The 25,422-nt window shown below is 37.8% G+C and overlaps 1 protein-coding gene and 1 pseudogene across 4 annotated transcripts in view; both read right to left on the bottom strand.

The window, feature by feature from the left end:
* The window catches only part of TBC1D5 (TBC1 domain family member 5), a 571,386-nt gene that overhangs the window by 219,225 nt on the left and 326,739 nt on the right, over positions 1-25,422 (bottom strand). For all 4 annotated transcript variants that reach the window (XM_040636853.1, XM_040636851.1, XM_040636852.1 and 1 more), the window contains 4 exons: positions 21,770-21,878; positions 20,213-20,302; positions 20,035-20,109; positions 18,838-18,905 (listed from right to left, as the gene is read on the bottom strand). In XM_040636853.1, coding sequence (XP_040492787.1) covers positions 18,838-18,905; positions 20,035-20,109; positions 20,213-20,302; positions 21,770-21,878 — 342 coding nt within the window. The remainder of the gene's footprint in view (positions 1-18,837; positions 18,906-20,034; positions 20,110-20,212; positions 20,303-21,769; positions 21,879-25,422) is intronic.
* On the bottom strand, positions 936-7,569 carry LOC103679543 (annotated as a pseudogene).

The raw sequence follows: 25,422 nt of genomic DNA on the forward strand, positions 1-25,422 counted from the left end.
CCCCTCCCTGCTCAGGCAAGGGAGTGTGACTAGGCACAGTGACCTTAGCTCTTAAAGGAGAAAAATTAACCTGAAAGTAGATTCAGAGCAAGAAAATTGTATCACAGAAGCCAAAGGTGTTCCAGAAAGATGTCAAATGCACTGAAGTAGGAAAGAAACACAAACACTTTTTAAATGACTTCTCTGGGACAAAAGAAAGTTGATAAAGCCCTTTAAGAAGTCAAATATCCCAAACTAAAGTAATCAGGATGTAAGACAGGTAAGTAGTTAAAATAAACTGCTAAAGAGAAATTTCTTGGGAAAACTTAGTCACTAAGGTAAAAATAGATCAATCCTTCTGCGAAGTGAAATTGTTTCTCCCTCTTTCTCATTAGATGACTTAAATCTAGCCTTGCCTTCTTATTTTTAATTGAGGTATAATTGACATACATTATATTAGTTTCAGGTGTAAAACATAATGATACGGTATTTGTATACACTGTGAAATGATCACCACAGTAAGTCTAGTTACCATCCCAGCCATGTCTTAAAGTAGGCTTCCTGCCCCATAATTTAGATCACATGGCTTAATTGATTTTGCACATCCCCTCCATTAACTATTCTTTGGAACTTTTCCATGCACACCAGCACAACCAAATTTTGTGTAGCTGATGCAATCTGAACTGATTATGCAAGAAAGTACTAAAAACTGCAACATCCACTTTGTAACAAATACCCATGAACTATATAGTAAGAGTTTAATACCTAACTACTAAAAATGTAAATTATATTACATACCGATTCATAGTTTCATTTAAATGCATACTAACCACTTGCAAGATTAAAAACAAGAGAGCTACAAGAATTAAATTGCAGGTAGATAATTTAAATTACCCACTTTTAGCAAATACCCAATCAACTAAAAATGTGTATTAGGCAGACACAGCATATCTACGCAACAGCACACGATCTACAACTCTACAACCCTAAAGTGCCAATTTATGAAGTTTCATGATACCCTCTTTTTTTAGAAAAGTATGACTTGCTCTGTAAATTCTGATGGTTTCAGAGCATCAAATAAGGTAGAAAGATACAGAAAAGTTATTTAAAAGATATTAAAGTTTATTTAAGAAGTTGGAAAAAGAATTTACATTCAGAGAAGTTTTAAGCTGAAGATGTCTTTGGAGATTATCCAGTCTAAGTCAGCAGGTCACAGGTAGGGACTCTGAGGCAGAGAGATGAACACCTGCCCCATATCTGGGTGGTTAGGGCAGGAGTACTTTCCCACCGCTTCACTCATCAATGTGAGTCAGACATACACATTTAGGTAAAATTCCCTGAGTTCAGAGTTACCAAGAAGAACCTAGGTCATAAGCTTGATGAATACACCTGAATAATAACATTTCCCACAACAAATACTTGATTGTCTTATTGTTAGGCTTCAAACCAGAAGACACACCATCTGTAGAAATCAGAATAAGGGAGAAAAGTACAGTGAGTAGTTTTTCTAGGAATAGTAATAATCAGTTTGGGTTTTTTAAAAAAGATTTTATTTATTTACCTAGTTGAGAAAGAGGTGGGGGCGGGGAGCAAAGGAAGAGGAACAAGCAGATTCCACGCTGAGCACAGAGTGCAATGGAGGACCCGACCTGGGGCCCAATGCCAGGACACTGAGATCACAACCAGAGCCGAAACCAAGAGTCCACACTCGCCGACTGAGCCACCCAGGTCCCCCAGTAATAATCAGTTTTTAATGATATGTTTTAAGTTTCAAAATAGCTTCTCTGCCATCCATTACATGTCTATTTTTTTTTTTTAACCCCGTGCCATCTGGTGTTGATTCAGGATAGGTAAAGTAATTTGAACACCACAGGGCAAATTTACTTTTGAAACAATAATGAAAATCACAGAATACAGATCCAAGCTGGCTTCAACAATTGTTAAGATTTTGAAAATCAATAGTGACTCTACAGTTTCATTAAAAAGAAAAAGAAAAAGAAAAAGAAAAAGAAAAAGAAAAAGAAAAAGAGGAAGGGAGGAAGGGAGGAAGGAAGGAAGGGTAGTAACTTCTGTAAAGATGAGGTAGAAAGAAAAACTCGAGTTAAAACTGTATTAAGTTTATGATTAATTCAAACCAAATATCTAATAGGCAAATAAAGGGAACAAAATTCAGACCAAATGGGCCTGAAGATAAATTTCATTATTATCAGAAAAGGAAAGTCCAAGAGATGTAATTTCTGCATTTGGCCAGAAAATGAAAATGGTAAATAAGTGAGATTGAAACTCTGACACAGATAAAAACCAAAGAGAAAGTAATACTATAAGTACTCCATGATGAAATTTAGAAAATACAGTCTAAGATTTTTCTTTTTCTTCTTTTTATTTATTTTTTATTTTTTACTGTATCCTAGACTTCTTTATTTAAGAACAAAGCAATGAGTGATGTGGGGATTAAAAACAAGAGCATCCTTGAACTTTACCTTCCCTCCAATCTGTTCCCCCCAAACTCCCTGCCCCCAAAACCCTTTGTGTTCCCAAATCCGTTCTCAGTGAATAAAGAACTTAATCCCAGAGCCCTTGTACAAACCCCAGGTTCTCTTTCACTAGCCCTCCCCCTCCCCCTGCCCCGGCCCCCCATTCCTGGGAAGGGCAGGCACCTTGGTTTGAATGCATAGGAGAGCCCAGAGTGGCGACAGACACAGAGGGAAAGGCCTCACCATCAGGGAAAGGGACTGAGTGAAGAAAGGGGCCCTATAGCCTGGGATACCAAAAGGGGGCCCTGATGCCAGAGGAAAGCATACTGGTGCCCCTGAGAAAGGGGACTCAAAATTCTCTCTTTGCAAATAGTCACCACTTGATCATTTGTTGTTCTGGCAACCAGTGCAGAACCACACTCAGACCACAGCCTTCTCAAGGCGGAGCTGCAGGGCAATGTGGCTGACTGGTTATAGGGTGGGTTTCAGGCACTGCAGGCACAAGTCCTCCTGGTTGCCTCTCTCTGGCTTCTTCAGACCTGTTCACTTTCTCTTTCAGGCCTGCGCAAGGGTATCTGCTTTGCATATCTCCTATAGATTTTCACTGTTGTCAGCTTCCCATACCCACTTAGGCAGCAGGGGCCACAGCTTACACATTACTGAAACTGAGCTGCAGAGCCTCAAAATGACAGATGGTCATTTGGCTAAACACCTTTCCAAGGAGAACCCCCAGAGTGAGTCCCACATCTGCCTGAGTATATTCCAGCATGATCCTCTTTTACTCCAAAAGCTTGGCCAAACATTCCAGGTCTTTCTGCAGAGCTTTGATGTCCCAGGATTCCTTGGGGTTTGCTCCAGCTTCTCCTTTTCCAGCTTCACAGTCCCAGGTGGGGCAGTGCAGGGCTGGAGGGAGGCCCCCTCGGAGTTCTCTCCACCCCAGCTCCTGACTCACCCTCCACCTGAGAGGTCTTCAGGCCGCCTTTGGGCACCAGCCCCATTCCAACCTGAGGTCCACAGTATGCCATCCCCTTACAGAACTCATACTGTGGATTGGGTTGGGGTGAGGTGGGCACAGGGAATTCCCCCATACTTTAGTGCCTGGCCCAAACCCCCACCCAATTCCTGACTTGCTAGGAGGGTCTTGGAAGCTCAGTAAAGTCCGAGGGTCTACCCAGCAGGGCTCCTGCCCTCCCAGCACAGTGTCAGAAGCCAGATGTCTTGCCATGGGGGAACAGGGGCATCCCAAACCAGGGACCTGGAAAAATGAGCGCTCTCCAAGGGACTCTACGATTTTTCTTGATTTTCTTGATGGAGGAAAAAAAGTAGTATTTCAGTTCTAACTTAACTGATCAATATTTAAAATACAGCAGTTTCTCTCTCAAGATGTGTGAAGGAACTTTTATAATCAAATTTTACATATTGCAAATTGATACGAAGAGATATAAAACTTTGGTGTGTGAGTTTTGTTCTGCATCTTGAAATAACCCCAAATTCAGAGACATTATAGTTTTCATTGTAAGACTTAAAAAAAAAAAAAAAACTTTCGTTATGGAAAATTCAAACATTTCTAAAGAATAGGCAATAGTAGACTCAATATATCCATCACCCAATTTCATCACCAATCAGTTCTTGCTTACTATATATTCCTCCCTCAATTCTGCATTTTGAAACAAATCTGAGATGTCACATCCATAAATAATGCAGTATGTATCTCTAAAAGGACTCTAAAAACATAACCATGTACCATTCTAACACTACTAATACTAAAATAATCCATTAATTAAATCAAATATCCAGGCATTGTGCAAATTTCCCTATTTTATTTCAGTTTGTTCAAGATCCAAGAAATGTCCATATACTACAATTTGTTGATCTGTCTCGTAAGATTTATTCTTCCCCTCTCTTTTCTCCTCCATCTCTGTCTCTCTTTCTCTGCAATGTATTTGTTAAAGAAGCCAGGTTATTTACTGTGTCAAAACTTCCCACATTCTGAATTTTTCTTATTGTTCCACTATTTTGTTATTTAACACATTCCTCCTCCTATATATCCTATAAACTGGTAGTTAGGTCTAGAGACTTCACCAAATTCAAATTCAATTTTCAATAAAATTCTTCATGGTGGTATGATGGTTTAGCACACGTTTACAAATTCTTTGACACTTCTCCTGTGAAAAGGTGGAGGAGCCTAACTCCTCACCATTGGAATGCATGCTGGCCTTCGTGACTAGTTTCTCACAAAGTGATGTTGTGACACAACTTCTGTCTGGCTCTCTGGACACATCTTTGGAACTCAGATACCATGCTGCTGGGAAGTCAAGCAGCTAGACGGGAGGGCCAGATGGAGGTCACAGCTGCAGAGAAGGTCTCCGCTGAGAGCCAACTTCAACAGCCAGACATGGGAGTGAACAAGCCTTCACATGATTCCAGCCCCTACCCTTCAAGCAGGCTTGGTCAACACCATGTGGAACAGAGAGAAACTGTCTGGCTCAGTCCTGCCCAGGTTGTACATTCATCAACAAAATAAATGCTGTTGTTTTATGCTTTGGGGTGGTTTATGATGCAGCAACAGATAACTGTTATAGCTGGTATTATGTACTTCCATCAGGATGCATATATTAGCTTATTTATTTTTATGATGTTAGCAACCATTGATAATCATTGCTTAGATCTATTAATTCATTAAAGATTGTAAATAGTAAAACTCTATCATTTTATCTTTTCATTATCTAAAACACGTATGTAATAAAAAAAAATTTCCCTTCATCAATTTTTACTTATCCTGAAGTAAGGTCAGCATGACTTTGGAAAATCTTGTTGACTTCCATTATATTTGTTCATGGATACTTGCTGTGGACATCTAAATGAACAACAGAATGGCCCCTAATTCTGTCACAAAAGTAGTTTACAGCAACCAGACTATTCTGTGTGCCTTTTGGGTATTTTCCCATGTGACTGCAGTATACGCGACTGACTGAGGAAGTAAGGGATGGAGAACAAGCACACACCTTTAGAGCCCCAATAGCCAGGAACCCAGGTGCCTGATGTAAGTTAAATGAAAAGATATTCAACAGGGCAATGGTCTGTTATAACACAGCAGACAATAAAGAGAAGCCAGGCAAATTTCTGGGCCATCTGTAAGGAAGAGTTCCTCAGACAACAAAGACACAAAACAAAACAAAACAAAACCAAAAACAAAACCAAAAACAAAACAAAAAAATACCTATACATAAAAAGGGTTAAGAAAACAGTGAAATGATAAAGGGCTTTGTCACTGCATTATAGTACATAATTAGGTAATTAGAAGTATTAAAACAGACAAAGCATTGGGCCCAGATGAATTACTGAAGATGCAAGTATTCAATAAGATGACCCTGGGGGAAAAATAAAGCCCTTGGTGAAGGTTTATAATCATGCAGTAGGACAGAGAAGCACAGAAGGACTTGAAGGAACAATAACTGATGTTATGCCCATACTTCAAAAACAGAATTTCCAAAACAAGCATTCATCCAAAATTTAAAATGAGTTGATGGAAACTCCCTAGAATACTATTAAACACCAAAATAATGATAATACCTTCTTCTGGTTTATTGTTTTATCAAAGAAAAAGTGGAAAATCAAGCAAAAACCATCAAGAAGAGCAATTTCACACAGAATGAAAGCAGGCATACTTTTTCTTCTTATGCTCCCTGTTTTGGTTGATGACTTCACCACTCTCCCTATTCAACCAAATCTGCTTTCTCGTCTTTGCAGCCACACAGCTGGATTTAATTTCTCAGCTTCTTTCTCAGTGAGCTGTGACATGTGACCGAGTGCCAGCCAATGAAATGAGAGTGGAAGAGCACAAAATTCAACCCCCACCTCTGCTTCAGTTGGGCCCCAAACGGATTTTTCCTTCCAGCTGGATAGAAGAGAAAAGGTCGTCCGGGAAGCTTGGGAAGCTACCTGTGGACTGTGGTGGTTTTAAAAATACATGTGCAAATTCTTTAGAATATTCTCCTCTCTTGGATTGGTTGCTCTGGAGAAAGACACTTAAGCAGTCCCATAGAGAGATCCACATGGAGAGAAACCAATATGGATCCTCCAGCCCTAGTCAAGCCTCCAGATGACTGCAGCTCCAGTTGATATCTGACTACAATCTCATGAGACTCCTGCGCCAGAACGTTTTGGCTAAGCTGCTCTCCAACTGCTGATATGCAGCAACTATGAAATAAATGATTATTGTTCCAAGTCACTAGGTTTTGGTCAACTTATTATGCAGCTACAGAAAACTAATACAGGTTTAGATACTTGAATCTGGGGTGTTATTAAAAAAACCATAAAATACATGGAAGGAGTGTCTATGGGCAGTGTACTGGACAGAAGCTCGAAGGACCTTGCATACAGCACCAGTGAAGTATTAAAGGATATGAAAACGGCTGCTGGCAGCCAGTGAGGGTTTAAATGAAAATATGGAAAACGTTATAGGAAAAAATGGAGGAAAAAGCTTCCTTATTACACAGTGGCAACGTGGCAGCCTGTAGTTATACAGAAAATACCAAATGTACCACACAAGCTGGGTGATGTAGCTAAGGAGCTCTCCAGGCAGCGTGCTGAAGGTGCTGCCCGAGTTATACTTGTACTTACAGTAGAATGAAAGAGGAGAGAAGCAAAAGGAAGAAGAACTGCTAAATGTAAAGGTTCTAGGACTTGGAAATGAAAACTTCTTCTCATTCTCAGCCTCTCTATTCAGCAAATGATGCTAACATTATGACACTGCTTCTGGGCAACCATCAAATCTAAAACACAGTTTTAAAAAAAAAAAAAGGTTTAAAGATGAAACCGAGGGAGTGAGTGTAAAATCTTTTGCTGAGACCTCAGAAAGCTCTGAAGTGGTACCTCCAAGAACCCTCCGTCAGACAAGATGCCCTGACGCCCTGGAAAGATTTCAAAGCACGCCTCCCAGAGCCTTCAGCAGTTAGAGGTCAAGGATGGCGCTGCACACCCTATACTGCACGACAGCCTCTCACAACAAAGAACTGGCCCAAAATGTCAGCGCTCCCGAGGCTGAGGAACTCTGCATTAGAGGGTATCAGCCTGTGGGGCATAAGCCACATTTATTTAATTTCTTTCTGAGTAAGACTTACAATAACTCACCGAAGTTTCGCTGAGTTCCTGTTCGCTCCACAGAGTGCTCTGCATACAAAAAGTATTCACTTAATATTTCTTGAACTGAAAAAGTGTTAAATCTAGGCAAACAACATTAACGTAAAATATTACAGAGTTGTGGAAAGACTGGGAGTCCCAGGCATTATTTCCATTTTGGCCATTAACAAATTATATTTTCTTAAGTCACGTTCTTTTTTAGTTTCAACTTTCCAGGTTTGCAAAATAAAGAGATTTAATTAGATGACTATCAATAACACAGATGCCTATTATGAGTGCCAGATACAAAGCATAAGAACTAAGCACTCAAGAAAATCTAGGAGAGAAAACAGACATTTTACAGATTTATTAAAAGGAGGTAATTACATGATCTATAAAAGAGTAAAACAGGCATTATTTTCTTTATGAGGACCTTCAACTTCCAGGACAGTAGCTAGTATGTAGTAATTTTTCTCAAGTAGTGTTTGTTGAATGAGTGAATAAACCCACAAACCTACAAACAAACCAATGAAAAATGAAAGTGAAATCTATGGACTCAGGGACTGGAGGTGGGAAGGTAAGCAGAAGAAAGGCTGGGACAGAGCTCTGCTGTCACTGTTTCTCCAATTAATAAAGACGAGAGCAATACAGCTTTCACAGGCCACAAACTGAAGGTGAATACTGATTTTAAAAAGTAAAAAAAAAAAAAAAAAAAAAAAAAAATAGTAGAAACCTGTTGTGATGACCACAGGTAGAATCCAGCCCAAAAGGATAGCAGAAAATCTCCAAGAGGCTAACATGGAAGGTGGGAGTTGGAAATCACCTTACAAGTGAGATGATGAAGCAGAAGGGTATGATAACAGGAAATAGCAAAGAATACATAGTGGGGAAAGGGCAGGTGTGGCTGGAGTTTCAGGAGATGGGATGTGTCACCATCTAATAGACATTTTCATCAAAGCTTCTATCTAGTTCTCCATTGTCCTGAGTTACACAGCAAGCCCTTGACCCCACTGCCACCCTGCCTCGAAAGCACAAAAACAAAAACTTTCTACTCATACCATAAAGGTGAAAAATTAGGAAAAAAAAATATGTAAGTAGACAGACGCATGCACTTTAAGTACAAGACTCTCAAAACTGAAAGTGCTGACTCTGTTTTGCAGTTTTTCAACAATTAAAACATTTTAAAGTAATTCAAAGCATTTACCCTTGAAGTACTAAGGTAGCTTCAATTCTGAATCTGCACTTAAGTTCTGAAAAGATTATGTTCTACTACTAAACAGGTTATACCTGGTAGGAATATTTTAGGATGAACTATTACTTGACCACTCACCAGACTTTACTTTTGAACCTTCTTTAATGTGTGATCCCACAACTATACACAGTCCTGAAAAACCTGGCTTGATTTAGAACAAGGCAGATCTCAAAAGCAAAAGCTCTTCTGGTTGGCAGCTCACGGTCATGTGTCCGTGCTGCCACCACATGTAGCACTGCTTCCAAGTTCCAAACATCAGGAGCATCAGGATGCTAACTGAAGCACTATGACTGTCCGTTCTGCAGCAAATACATCTACGTTTCACTCAAGTACTAAAGAACTTTTCCCAAATTTAAAAAAATCCTATAAATTGGAGTAAATGTGTAGTAAGAACCTGTGTGCCTAAATGGAACAGAAATGGGAAAAATGGGGGCGCCTGGGTGGTGCAGTTGTTAAGCGTCTGCCTTCGGCTCAGGGCGTAATCCCGGCGTTCCGGGATCGAGTCCCGCATCGGGCTCCTCCGCTGGGAGCCTGCTTCTTCCTCTCCCACTCCCCTGCTGTGTTCCCTCTCTCGCTGGCTGTCTCTCTGTCACATAAATAAATAAATCTTTAAAAAAAAAAAAGAAATGGGAAAAATGCATGTTAAAAACAGGAGCAGTACAGGAAAACACATATTTTTATATATGTATATACAAGTATAATAATAAAATATTTTGTTTTTACCTTAAATGTTGTCAAATGAGGCAGGACTACAGGCCATTTGACAAGAAGAATTGTTTCTTGTGTTCCTGAAAATCTGTTTTTCCCCTCTTTAATATTTAAGAAACACACACACAGGTTGCCGACAACTCTTAGAGAGCGGCTTGTGTTGTCGTTTTCGCTTTCCCGGCTGCGAACAAGTGCATATGTGAGGGCTGGTCGTGCATGCACAAGCATGTACTCTGCCTGCATTAAATAAAATCACAACACAACACCAACTACATCCACTCATTCATGTGTGCCTGCAGTCCACCTCGAGGAGACTGAAAATATAAATACAAGCTGCTATTTTGGTGTGATCACACGAATATGGCAGCTTGCGTGTTTTTTTTTTTTTTTTCTCTTTAACATTTTAACACTGGGCAGATTGTCTGCATTAACACAAACCAAAATCAATTCTGCTCTGAAACTGCTTGTAAAACCTTCCTTCCCTAAGGAATTTGTTTTTTATTTAAGTAAAAAAATGGGCTTGGAGGAAACTGTGTAAGAGAGACCAATATTTAGGACATCTTAACTTTGTACAGTGTGGCAAACAGTGTAGGACGAGAGGACTGGCAGTTATTTCTCTCCAAATGGGAACTTTGGAGAAGGTGGACTTTAAGAAAAATTTTAAAAATCAATTAGTTCACCTTGTAAAATTACTTTTGTGAATCATTAATATAGGAAAAATTTGCAAAGTAGTCTAATTTCAAGTTGCCTACTACAATGTAAGTTAATAACTAAGTTCGACTAAAAACTCAGATGAGACTTGTATACTGTAAAAATTCATGGAGGTACTCTTAAGGGCAGAGGAAGGAAATAAAAGTTAAGTATTTAGCAGAGACCATATCTAAAAATTCACTATGAATAACAAATGAAATGCAGACATGCATATCATATACAAATATATAACAATAAATTATCTATACAACACTGCCCAGTAAAACTTTTTATGATAGAAATGTTCTGTATCTGTGTTGTCCCATCCAATAGCCAGAATATCACTACTGTAAATGAATTTTTTATTTTACTTAATTAATTGAAATTTATACAGCTACATGTGCCTGGACAGCACACATTTATAGTTTTAAAAAGGGAATTTTAGCAATAATTAATGAATCCAAAAAATATCAAATTACAAGAAAAAAACTGAGAAGACAAAGTTTGGTTATATCAATTAAATCTAAAGCTTGATCCATATAAAAACTATAACCAAAAGGCAGCACTAACACAAGAAAGCTGAATTCTTAGAGATCCACCCATTTCATGGAGAGTGAAGTAGGAAAGAAGGTAATTAGCTGATGAATGGAGCAGCCTGAAGTGCTACTGTAACAACCCTACAATAACCAGAAACATAAAAGACCAAGATTTGAAGATGGTGACTACCATATCCAACAGCCAATCAGATAAACTTTAAATACAGTCAAAGTTACAGTGATAATAGTTAAAGAATTCTAATCATTTAATTCAAGAGAGAGGAAGAATGCGTCTGAAGAAAAAGTGATATTGTTTGGCAATAGCTTATAAATATGTTAAGTTGCAAATGATTTATATACACTATAAATGCACTTTTAGAATAGACCTTGACAGACCAAATAACAGACTTCTCTGGCATCTAATATGGAAATGATATTCTATTCTAAACTCAGTATTTCCCATCATTTTAAATAATACTGTATTTCATTTAATGTTATAGCCTCTGAAGCCTGGCAAAATTGGTTCAGAATGGACGATTCAAGCTCTGAATTAGAAATGCTGTAAATTAGAAGTTCCTTGATTTACCTTTTGATTATCAGTTTTTTCAGTAATAAAAATGAGAACAGTAACAACCTCATTAGGTTGACATAAAGAACAATTAATTGAAATGAATACAAAACCCTTTGAGGCAAAAAAAAGGCTAGTAGAATAAAGGAATATTAAAATTAGTTGAGGAGAAGATAATATTTAATACAGTGACATATTCAGATCAAATAAATTCAATAATGATCGCAACAACACAGCTTATGAGATGAAATTATCTTGTTTAAACTCGGACTAGAAGGCTAATAACAGTATTTTTTTTTCAAAGCGTGCTTATGTCACTGAAGACTAAAAACGTTAAAGATTGTTACTACTAAAATTGAACAATACGGATCATCGGTGGTAAGATTCACAATCAATGAGCCTTTATTAAGCATCAACTTGACTCCACAGTGGCACGAAAACATCAGGTTCATGCCCTCTAAGGGCTTACCAGTAGATCTGAAAGGCGAGACCTAGACTAACACCAGAGGACTCATACATACTCTTTCCATGACAGCAACAGTTATCTTGCACTGTAACTTTTTTTTGGCTGCTTTCTCTATTAGACTTTGAGAATCTTAAGGGTCCATGCCATATTTATCTTGTCATCTCCAGTGCCTGGCACCCTGATATTAATATAAATGTACTAAATACATTGGCAGATTGAATACACTGGCAGGTCTAAGTAAATATAAGACCCAACAAAATTAAGTAATATCATCAAAAAGTTATTAAGAAATTCTACTAGAACATAGAACAGGCACAAATTACTTCCAATTGTAAAGACTGGAAAATGCTTCATAAACAGGGTAGTAATGAACTCAGGCCTTTAAAAATGAGTTTTCAGGAATCCAAGAGGGAGCAACGGGGAGAAGCAGCATTCCAAGAGAGGACAAGCAAGTAATGCAAAGCATGGAAAATGGAAAGCACAAAACTCATTCAGGAAATAATGCCACAGCACTGATCTAAAACAGAACTGTGGAGGGACTTCGGATTTCTGGTTCTGCATATAAGGAACTTGGACATCACTACTCCTTCCTAACAAGTAAAAATCCGAGCAGACTGAAAAATCAACAACTCTTCTTGGATCTGTAAGAGAGGGGAGGACACAGGGCAAACAGGCAAATGTAGGGAGTCACAACTTACCAGAGCAGAACTCATAAGCAAAACCCCTGGCGGGAACCAACGCAGAATAGGAAAACCTGAACTACACTTAACGGACTGCTAGAAATTCATTATGGACAACTCTGAGACTTAAATACTCTGAGGGACCCAATAATAGGGAGGCCCCCGTGAACACCTCCAAGAGCTTAACCCGGCTTCCACAGGAAAAAAAAAAAATCCCCTCAGCTTCCAGTAGGGGGGTGGGGAGGGTGGATTCATTCTGAACATAGCACTCTGTTCTTAATAAAACCTGCCCTCAAAAAAATAAAAAATAAAACAACAACAACAGCAACAACAACAACAACAACAACAAAAACCTGTCCTCAGGGAAAACTAGTTAACCAGAGCCTAAACTGCTGGGGTATTCTTAGACCCTAAATGACCTGGGGGAAGGGAAATACCCAACTCCAGTCCACTTTAACCATTCTGTCCCATCTAAGAGGGTGTAGAGAATTAGAAACACTTGTGAAGGTCATGGTCAAGAGGCATAGGTTCACTGATAAGACTGAGACCTAATCATAGGACTAAAGAATACCTCCCCTCCCCACTCACCTTATCACCACATTACTAAAGGCCTATTTACGGCAGTTCCTTTTACCTACCACATCATGTTCTGGCTACCAGGAAAAAAATTAGAAGACAGAACAAACGGCAAAAGGCACAATTTGATGCGACAGAGCAAGCATCAGAACCAGACAAGGCAGGATGCTGGAATTATGAGATCAGAACTTGAAAACACCTATGATTAATATGCTAAGGGCTCTAATGGATAGAGTAGACAGCATGCAACAACAAGTAGGCAATGAAAGCAGAGATGGAAATCCTAAGAAAGAATCAAAAGGAAGTGCTAGAGATAACAAAACACTGTAATAGAAATGAAGAATGCCTTTGATGGGTTTATTAGTAGATTAGACATAACTGAGGAAAGAATCTCTGAGCTAAAGGACAGACTGACAAAATTCCTGAAAACTGAAAAGCAAAGAGAACGAAGACTGGCAGGGAGGGGGGGAAAGCCAAACAGAAAATCCAAGGACTGCGGGACAACTACCTAAGATGTAACGTACACATAATGGGAATACCAGAAGGAAAAGACACCGAGCAAGAAACAGAAGAAATATCTGAAGCAATGACAGAAAAATTCCCCAAATTAATGTCAGACACCAAACCACAGGTCCAGGAAGCTCAGAGAAGACTAGGCCGGGTAAATGCCAAAAGAACTATACCTAGGTATATCATCTTCAAACTACAGAAAATCAAAGATAAAGTCATTAAAAGGGGGGGGGGCAAAAATAAAAACACCTTACCTATACAGGAACAAACATAAAAATAACATAGAAACCACACAAGCAAAAAGTGAGTGAAGTGAAATATTTAAGGTACTGACAGAGGGAAAAGACCAACCTAGAATTCTGTATCCTGTGAAATTATCCTTTAAAAGTAAAGGAGAAATAGACTTTCTCAGACAAAAGTTGAGGGAATCTGTTGTCAGTAGACCTGTCTCACAAGAAGTGATTTAAAAGAAAAAGGAAGAACATAAGAGGGAATAAGTGAAGTAAAATAAAACCTTTTATTTTTCTCATCGTCAATTGATACCAGTTGTTTAAAATACTAACAATGTATTCACTACATATGCTTATATGTGTGTATATATGCAAATACACATAGGTGTACATATGCTCATACATAAGTGAAATGAGTAACAGCAATGACACAAAGGATGGGAGGAAGGAATTAGGATGACTTTGTTATCATAAAGTACTCACACTATCAGTGACGCGGCATAGTGTTATTTCAAATTGGATTTGGATTACCTAAAATGCACATTGTACAATTCAAGACAACCACCAAAAAAAGTAAAAGAAGCATAACTGGTATGCTGAGAAAGTAAAGAAAATGAAATAATATAAAATGCTCAATTAAAACTACAAAAAGATGAAAAAGGGTGGAAGACAATAATAGAAACAAAGAACAAGTTAACAAATAGAAAAGAGTAGCAAATATGAGAGATAATAATCCAACTGTATCAATAATCATTTTAAGTGTCAATGGTCTAAATGCACCAACTAAAAGACAGAGATTGTCAGACTGGATCAAAAACAACCCAACTATATGTTACTTACAAGGAACCCACTTTAAATACAAATACACATTTAGATAACAAGTAAATGAATGGACAAAAATACACCAGGCTAACACTAATTAAAAGATTTTTTTTAAAAAGGGCATTACAGAATGATAAAGGGGTCGATTCTCCAAGAAGACATATCAATTCTTAACATATATGCACCTAACAACAGAGCATCAAACTGTGTGAAGCAAAACTAATAAAATTGCAAAGAGAACTTTTAAAATCTACTATCATGGTTGGCAAGTTCAATAACCGTCTATCAGAAATGGACAGATCTGGCAGGCAGAAAATAAGAAGGATATAGGTGAACTCAACATCACCAATCTACTGAATATATTGAGATCTATGTACTTCTTCAACCAACAACAGCAGAATACACATTCTTCTCAAGCTCACATGGAAGATTCACCAAGATATACCACATTCTGGACCCCAAAACACACCTAAACTAATTTGGCAGATGAGAAATCATGCTCTCAGACTGCAGTGGAGTTAAACAAGACATCAGTAAGAGAAAGAGAGCTGGAAAACTCTAAAAGGGAACCATGTGTGTGTTAGGGGGTCTGGGTAAGTCCATTCTTCTGCAGAACACAGAGAGTCAGAGAAGGCTTAAGATTAGGCAAGTAGCATGACTACATGTGTTTTCTGAAAATAAGGCTGTAACACATGGATTCGACTGAAGGAGAAAGAGAACAATTAAACAAGTGAGAGACTCTAGATAGGAGGTAAAAAGAAAAAAAAAGGACCTAAAACAGGCAGTAAAAATGGAAGAGAACTGACGAATGTGAGAAAACTACATATAATGACCTCTCAGTATTTAAAAATAGAAAATGCATATCCTCAACTTATCTACTCCTAACTATCTCTATTACTACATCTTTCATCTAAGTTACTAACGTTACTTAATGTGGAATCATACCACAAGACTCCTAGTTACCTTCCCAGATTCCATCTTCACTCTACCCACCCCACTGCACAGCAGCCAGAATGAGCTTTTAAGGTATCGCACCCCTGCTCAGTTTCCCCCAGTGGCTTCCCATTGCAACTGGAATAAAACCCTAACTCTCTACTTTGGCCTACAGCACCGCTTGTCTGGCATCTGCTCTTTCCCAAATTTCCCTACTTAAATCACTTACCTCCCACCTTACCTGCCCCACTTCAGTTTCTCAAAACACTGAGTTTATTTCCACTGAGAGACTTTGCACTAGCTGTTCCCTCTGCCTGGAATGTTCTTTCAGATCTTCACATGGCTGGCTTTTTAAAACTTTTCACATCTCAGCTCAAATGTCATCTTGACCGAGATGGTCTTTTCTAATCACTGTTGCTAAAGCTGCCATCCCTCTATCCCATCACCCTGCTCTGTTTCTTCACAGCAATTATCATCCTTTACAATTATCCTCTTTATCTATACATGCTGACTGCCTCACTCCCCACCCCCACCCCCAACACTAAAACGTATATCCCATGAAAGCAGGACTTTGTCTTATTCACCACTCTGTTCCCGAAATGCAAAGGATGAGGCTGGAACATAGCAGACACTCAGTAAATGTACAGTAAAAAACAAAATTCTTATCACAGATGCTAGTAAATGAGTAACACTGTATAATATTCATTGAGCTGTATTTCTTCTTTTCTTCTCCTATTGCATCATGAGCTGCCTTACAGACTGGACTGAAAACCATGGATTTTAGATAGTGTCGTGCATTAGAAAGAGAATGCATTACCTAAAGTAGTAAAATTATTCAAGCTATTCAGCTTTTATCATTAGGCAATTTGGTGGCTTAAAGGACAGTCTTACCTTACAAGCTAAGTTACCTGCCACAAGATTTATATAGAGATGGCAAGGAGACTTCCTCTAAATGTGGAGGAGAGCCATGGAAGAGCCTTCTGGGGAAGAAGATGCAACCTCCTTCGTCTATGCTATGAACTATAGGATCTCCTAACTGCCATCCCTGAATCTCAGGTTTGCCAACTGAATTCAAATGTACCAGTGGAGACAAATTATAAGAGAAAAAGTTAGCCATATATGTGTTATACACAACACAGGCACACACACATTTTAAATATATAAAAAATGCATAGAAAATATAAAACCAAATAGTTACAAGGATACACTTTTCAAGAAATAACACTTTCTCACACAGCAAAGCATAAATGTTTGCATTAAGTAACCAAAATAATCAATGGGTTCCCAATGCCACTTCCTATGAGGTCTGGCTGTCTGAGTTTTATTTTCCCCTTCTCTTGTTTGCTTTGTCTTTTAACCAATCTGTCCCACAGGGCCTCTGTGGGTGTGACTCCGCTCCAGTGTCATGGTGCCTCTATTTTCATTTGCTAACAGTAGAAAGATTGATCATAATTCTTCTTATTAGTCACTTTGAGCTGAAGCTCTCAAATTTTCTAAGATAACTGCCTAGCAAGCTTTTTAAAAAAAGGATGCCTTTACCATTTGGTTAGCAATTTATACCATGCATTTTGTTCTTAAGTGGCCTGTTTTACTGCCACTGATTATACAGTTACTTAAATGATTGGTGAGGAAATTCAGTTTTTTGTTTTTTCCAACAAATATTCGAGTGCCTCTGTACACCAATACAATGGCATTTTACTTTCTGAAACTATATGCTAGAGGTCAAGCACTGCCACACTATTCCTCTGAGGGTAGTTGCCCTATAATTGGTTACTCTTGGGTTACCTAGATAGCTCAGCTCATCAAAATGATCCCATTCCCCCCCCCCCACCTGCCACCACTGCCAGTAATGTGCAGTTCTGTTGTACTCTGAACACATGATTCCACTGTTTTCATTTTTATTTTTTAAAGTAAGGTGTGGGCCCAATGTGGGGCTTGAACTCACAACCCTAAAATCAAGAGTCACATGCTCTACCGACTGAGCCAGCCAGGCATCCCTCCACTGATTATCATTTTAAAATAGAAAATGTGATTTGTTCAATATGTAGTATAACCTTAATACCAGTCTATGTCATCTGATTATTCAGTGTTTAGAACCTGGAGAGAGATGAATGTCAGAGAGCCAGACGCCTTGACCTTGTAACAAGGCCTAGACCTTGTAACACTGAACTAGTAGTGAAGCAGACAGGCGAAGCCACAGAACCTGGAAAAAGGTGGCACTAGGGATATCCATGACTCTGCAAATACATGGCCCATCCTAGAGCCAATGATTAAATTTACTAACATTTATGTAACTGTTTACAACTTAAAGTGTTAACATATCTGGGGCACCTGGGTGGTACAGTCGGTTAAGAGTCGACTCTTGGTTTGGCTCAGGTCATGATGTAGGGCTGTGATCTCAGGGTCATGAGGTTAAGCTCCACGTTGAGCTCCATGCTCAGCATAAAGTCCACTTGAGATTCTCTCTCCCTCTCCTTCTGTCCCTCTCCCCTGCTCACATATGCTCATGCTCTCTCTCTTTCTCTAGGATGACTAAATCTTAAGAAAATAAAAGTAAACATATCTAAATACTACTGTTACGATGTACATTTATTAATCTACAGAAATCCTTTGAGGTTAACTATTATCCCCATTTTACAGAAAAGGGCACTGAAGAAAGCTGGTCGCTGAAAGTAAAATGCCTAAGATTATAGCATATGTTGCTAGAACTTATCCTAGTACCTTCCCACACAAATTCCATGTACTTCTCACTACATGACCCAGAACAATGAAGCCCAATATATAAAAGTCATGGATATTTGTGCTAAGGAAACAACTCTTTCACATGGTAAATACTAAGTAGACAGAGAGAAGAGGTTGTTTGCAAACCCGAATGACTTCAAGAGAGATAGAAATAAGGAGGGTAAAAATAATAGTTGTCATTTAAAAAGCAATTTGGTTAGAAAGGGATTCAAAGGTGTGAAGCAAGAGACAAATTTTTCTAGCAATACCAATATTATGACCACATAATATAACCCTATCAGAAGCACATGATTTCAAATCATTGTTGAAAATTGAAAAACAGATTAAATATTATTTTAAGATTATCAATCTCATAATTTATGTTGAAAAAGGGAAAACAGGAATCTATATTTTAAGAACAGAAAATAATCGTTACTATCAAAAATGGCCACAATAACTTTGTTACTAATACAAGGCAAATACTGCATTCAATTAAAACTCTATGGATTTTGTATTTTACTAAAATTACAAAGAGATAACACCAATTTGAATTACTGAAAGTTCTACATACGTTCTTTTGACATCTTGTTCAATCATTGATCGCAGTTCTTTATCTTGAAAAAATTTGTTCCAAAGACTCTGAAATAAGGAAAACAACCTATTTAAGTTAATCTTACATCTTTGCTTGACTTTTATGATCTCAATTTAATAATGTAAGTGATCAAATTTATCCTTCTCTGAGTTATCATTTCACATTGTGGAGAGGAAACCTGAAATTGGAATAATTTTTATTAAAAACTAGTTTAATATCAGAAACACATCCTTACACTAACATCAATTTTTCCAGTAATAATACTGTATACACATTAAATTTCTGTATTATCTGTGTAAAGTGAATGACAGTTTTGCTGCACTACACCCACTACTTCCCTTATAAACAACAAAAAGGTCTGCTTCAATTAGAGCGGGGCCATAGGCCAACTGGTCTCCACTTGAACCTGACCTCAACTCCCAATGCACCAAGAAAGACACATAATGTTTTCTGCAAAGCTTGGTTTTATGATCAAACAGAGTTTTAGATACCTTTTAAAATGTGGATTGAAGTTTTAAAATGTACTTACTATTCTGTGCTGCTATACTATAGACTATATCATAACAACTATGTGTATCAGGTAAAAAAAGAAATGCTAGTGTTATATATTAGCTGGAAAATAATTTCTGTTAAGAGGGAAACAGGAATTAGAGGAGCAACTGAAGAAGTTATACAATACCTCTAAAGTAGTAATTATTCTTAGTCTTTGCTGGAATAACAGTGGGGATAGGCAGATCTTTTTCATTATCTTTAAAAACTTCTTAATAGACTCACTCCAAATAGTCACTTTTCTTCTTGGAAGTTAGTCCCACCAAGTAAACACTTACCTATTTTTATCATAAAGGGAGGCTTTTCTAGCCTCCCCATTGCCCACTACAACCTTGATAAAATAGTTCTATCCTCCTATTTATGCTCTTCTATTTTACCCTGAGTTCTTACGGTTCCCTGGGACTTCTCCAGAGTGCCATTCCACAGAAATAGATCATAAACCTCCCACAACACAGGATGAATATAGCATGGAATAATTTCCATCAGGTTTTAGGTTGCATAATATATGGAGTTAAAAAAAATTAACTGGCATGAAATAACATTGCTTTCATGGTGACTGATAACCAGTCTCATAAGCATATTCTTATGGGCTAAAGAAACTGAGATCTGAATAAAGATGAACTTTACCCCTTCATCCTGTGAAAGGGGATTATTGATCATCAAATCTTGCTGGCCAACAACCTTCCTCGGGTTTGTGATGTGCTGGCAAGGAAAGAAAGAAAACACACACACACAAAGATCAGAGGTTACTGGACTTTTAAAGCATTCATGAGAAAGCAATTACATTAATTAAAGTACAACTTACTATTTCTTTAATGTTGCTATACCATGCTCTTAATTCTTTAATTCTACTTATCCACTGACTTTTATCTTGAGGAAGAACACAAAGAAATAGCTGTAAAGGAAAAAAAAAGGAAACTTTCGTAAAAATCCTAACAAGCAATAACACGTAAAACTATGCCAAACAGAATCACCTAAAACAGATATCCACATTGAATACTGCAGGAGATATTCATATTCATGGTATTTCATATTCATATAATTCCAGTTCCCAATAAATTATATTTTGGAATGTTTATATATATTTGGACAATTCAAAAAGTGAATAAAGGCCAAAGTATAAGATCCCAAAAGCTACACCACAAAGCTGAATTAAGCTCCCCTCCAGACTTGTATTAAAAATGAACAAGAATGCACTAAGGTTCAAGTATAATTCCCATTTTACAGTCTTATATTAATGGAGTATTGACAGACACAAAGTCCAATGATTAATTTCAAGGTTTAAGATCTGTCTTAAAACTGGCGGGTAAAGGACAGAGAGGAACAACCTGAGGACACGGCTCGAGAAGTGAAGTCATTCCTTTTACGGCAGAAATGTAATTTACAACTGGTAACTGGCTTATGAAAATAACAAGCATTCTTAAAAAGACAAATTTGATTTAATTTAGTTTAATACAACATTAAAATAAATCTGGATTTGAGTTTGTTTTTAGCAAACGAAGGATACTAAAAGTTAAACAACAAGGAATGGGGGGTGGGGCACAGATATCTGTATACAAATATTCTAGCAGCAGGTCTCCTGCCTTTACTGCCTGCATCTAAAAGAAGAAAAATGTATTTTAATTATTAAATCTAAATTATTAAATCTAAAACTAATACATATGTTTCTTACTGTCTTTACTTGCATAGACTCTGTATGCTCAATTTATGCAGATAAAACCTAAAAAACTTTCAATAGAAGTCATTTCAGAAATATCTAAACCTCAATTAATTCACTTTGAGAGAACAAAAAGGGACAATATTTCCAGGCAATTAAAAAAGATAACTGTAGATTATTACTAGTTTTGGTAATCAATGGCTCTTTCTCTTAGGAGACTGACCTAATTTTCTTCCACTTCTCTTCCCTGCTGCCCTTCACTTTATGCTTCCAGTTAAAAAAAAAAAAAAAAATGAAAAATCTTTTCCATCTGCTGTTTCTGAAGCAAGAACGGGGGTGACTAAATGGCTGCACTTGATACAGTGGGCAGCTGGAAGTAAATCCCCCTCCGCTCTGCAGGGCTTCGAGGATTCCTGCAGAAGCCTCTGGGGGATGTAAAGGTGTTGCTTTGAATTCTGCTCCATCAAGTGCGATGAAAGAACAGCTATTTCAAATGACTCCTTTACCATCACCAGTTCCTCGGGACGAAGGTGGTTCAACCTTATTAGTAAATGTCCTATGAAAGATAAACTTGGATGGCCAAAAAATCGAGAGTGAAGTCTCCTGGAAAATTCAGTGATCCCCTGCATGGGTAATCTCCCAGGGCATCAGGTAATGTGTTGATATACTGCAACCACAAACTGTAAATAAATATTTTCTTCTTACCTTCCAGCAAATGCTGCGGAACCTGCTGCTTCTCAGCTGCCCATTAATCCCCTTCTGCCTTATTGTTGCCAAGTAATTGTTGTTTACAAATAGTTCTTCCCATTCTTTCCTATATGCAAGAAACCAAAGCGTAGGCATCCTTTTGTTAAAATTCTCTGCTTGGAGAGGAGTGCTACAGGAAATTAATTTTAAATAAGTCTAAGAAATGCAACTTTTAAAACGTATATATTTAGTTGTGTACTGTTTCTGAACGCATGGCTGTCTTTTTGGACACAGTTCTTCTGTAGATTTAATGAATATGTAGATCGCTATAATTATGCCAGCTACTGAAATTCATAATGTCTATGGAGGCTATTCCATTTCCTCTAAAATGTTGGTAGTGCAGTTCAGTGAAACAAGAAAAAAATGAATATTAATATAAATATATGACTGCTTTAGCCATTGACAAAGACAAACCTGCTCCAAAAATACACAACAAAAAGGGTACCGTTGATTATATTGGCTTCTCACATGAAATATCTGTAAAATGAACCCATTTCTCTTTAGTGTCAGGCTGGGGAGATAAATATAATAGAAGACTACTTTCTTTAACTTTTAGTGCTATTTACTATTGAAATCTCTGCAACTTCTTTCTACATGATCAGTTTTAAAATTTTAACAGGTGCAGGCAAATTTGAAAAAAAACATCAAAAAATTAAAAAGCCTCACTGTAAAAACTGTTAAAGGCAAGCTTGAGTACCTTGCAGTACCTATGGCTGAGTAGATAAACAACTGAAATATGCCTCCCAGGCACGCAGACACCAGGGGCCTAACACCTGTGCCTCATTAATATACAAGTAAATCTGCTCTACTGGGAAACAATTGGAAATTAATTGTCCCAAACCATTTACTGAGTTTGAATAAAGGAAGTAGACCTATATTCCCTTCATCTTGTACCAAACTAAACATCAAGAATCATTTGTCAACAGTAGAGGCTACTGAGCACAGCTTTATGAAATTTCTCTCAGATTTCATAATGCCACAATAAACTTATAATTTGAAACTTATCATCAAGGCTGAAACCCCGGCAATCTCTTCAGAGAGACTTCCTCAAAAGAAAACCTTTAAAACCCCCAACCGTCCTCCAATAGATACACGCAGTTGTCACTGGCGAGACCTGACTCATTCTGAGAAAGGACAGCCTCGCGCACTGTGGTCTCTTAGAGCCAGTACTGCAACCAACTGTACGCCTACAACTAAAACACCTGACTGTGAGTATCTTCTCCACAGAGTTTTCCAGAAGAGTGACCCAGGCAATGGCACATTCCTCACTGCCACAAGCAGGAGAACTTCCAGCTCGGCCCTGCAGCATGGATCCCGAAGCCTTCTGCCAGGAGGGGCTAGCGGCTAAGTATGCCAAATGAGAGAAGCACTCCAGCTCCATACAGAAGAAAGACACCCCTACCACCACTCCACGAAAATTTCTTACTCCCAACACTCCACTCATAAGAGAAAATAATACTTCATTTTTATTTTAATTTGCATTTGTATTATTAGTGAAAGTGAAAATTTTTCATGCTTTTGAGTCATTTTATTACTTCTTTTTAAAAACGTCCTTTCTTGTCCTTTGTCTGTTTTAAGAACCATAGGATAGTGGTTAAAAGAATGGACAGCAGAACCACACTCCTGTGATAAAAAGACAGCCATGCCTTCACAGAAACAGTACACAATTTACTAGCTACTTACTAGCAGTGCGAGCATGGGCAAGTTACTTAACGTCCCTGTGCCTCTGTTTCCTCATCTGTAAAATGAAATAATATCATCTACCTCAAAGAATTATTGTGAGGATTAAAATACATGACAAGCCCTCAGAAGCATGTCTAGTATATCAGAACATTTTTAAAAATTAGTATTATTGTTAATACTAATTATAATATTGTTTTTATTTTAGTGTGCCTTATTATTGGCCCAAAGGAGGAGTTTTTCATACATTAAAAACATCACACCTTTGTCTGCAACACACATATACTTTTTAACCCAATACCTTGGTTTTCAACATAGTGAAGCTTTTTAATTTGTGTATAAATTTAAATCTAACATTATTTTCTCCTGATGCTCTTTCCACTGTTTTCATGCTTAAGTAATTCTTAGCCTCTCCAAGCTCAAAGAAATGTTTTTTTAATCACATTAGTCCATTTGTATTACCCATATTTTAAATACATTATCCATTTCCCAACAATCTCACATATATTATCCACATCTCATATTCAGGTTTTGTTTTTATCCAGTTTTAGCAGTACTCAAAGATGAGATAAGCAATGAGTACATCTCAGAAAATGTTAAGCATGTCTAAATAGCTTGTGGTCTGCAAGCAAAAACTGCAGATTTTAAATGGATTCTGAACCCAAAAAGAATCAAAATTTGTGCAAGACCGTGCAGTTCCATGGCCTGAAATCACCGATACGTTCCAGATAAGAGAGGAAAGTGTGAGGCAACAACTCCCCCAGCTTCTTCCAAAATCAGCTCCTATTCACAGGGACCAGGACAGTGTGAAGGTAGACACAGCTGGTGGCTAGATTCACTGCTATCTTGTCAAGTTACGCAGCCTTTTAAGGTCAAGTTACATACTACTTATGTAATGAAGGATAATTATTTGTTAGCTTAAATAAGACCCTGGGCCTTGATTACAGTGTCAGTAGAAAGAACAGGAGACTGGGGCATGTGAAATGGAAACATTATCTTTGGAATTCACAATCATCTCAATTTATTCAGGGTACTTAGAGTTCCAATTAAGGTTTAACGCCTTAAACTGATGAAGAGCCCTAACAACAGAGGAACACGAAGGCCACGGATACTTCATTGTCTTGCTCTTCTATGGTATCGTGTTTCATTAATGAACAGTGATACGGAGTAAACACAAATGACAGTGCCTACTATGTGCTTCGCACTAGAGATGTTAGAGAAAGCATGAAGTTAAGGAGGTAGATCGATCTGTAAACCAACAATAATCTGGTGAAGGCGAAGCACTCTGGCAGTATAGAGAAGGGAGAACTAGTTTTATACCTAAAAATTATAACTGAGTGTAGAAAATAATAGCAGCCCAACAGGCAGTCAAATGCCACCCCGAGAGCTGGGCTGTCAGAGCTTCAACAGCCTACAGAGGATAAAATGTTGAACAATTAACCCCCAGAGGACGAGCTAAACCAAAATAAAAGTTTTTTACAATCATAAATACAAATGGGGACCTACTTCTTAATCAGATCAGGATATGGGCAAAGAATACTAAGTTACTGACAAGTCAGGGGTGGAATTTTTCAGCTTAACAAAAATAAAGGAAAGGTAGTTCCTAAACTTTGTCTTATATTTTAAAAAAAAGTAAATAGTGTGCCTGTAACAGGCCAAATCTGACAATGAGGCTATTAAAATGCTAAAAAAAAAAATCCATCTATATTTAAAAATACAATATTTTAAGTAAATCACTTTTAACTTTTAACCTTTATAACAACTCTCCTAGGATGTGTAATTTTAACCCCTCTTTATCAGTGAGGAAACTAAGACTCAGAAAAATTGAATAAGAGAAGAAAAAAAAAGAGAATTAGGAAAAGCATCTTCCTGGAAGCAATACTAAAAGGGAAACACCATACTGCAGACATCAAAGGACAAAAATGGCCTCT

Source organism: Ursus maritimus, unplaced genomic scaffold, assembly GCF_017311325.1.
Source record: "Ursus maritimus isolate PB19 unplaced genomic scaffold, ASM1731132v1 scaffold_20, whole genome shotgun sequence".
NCBI classification, from domain to species: domain Eukaryota; kingdom Metazoa; phylum Chordata; class Mammalia; order Carnivora; family Ursidae; genus Ursus; species Ursus maritimus.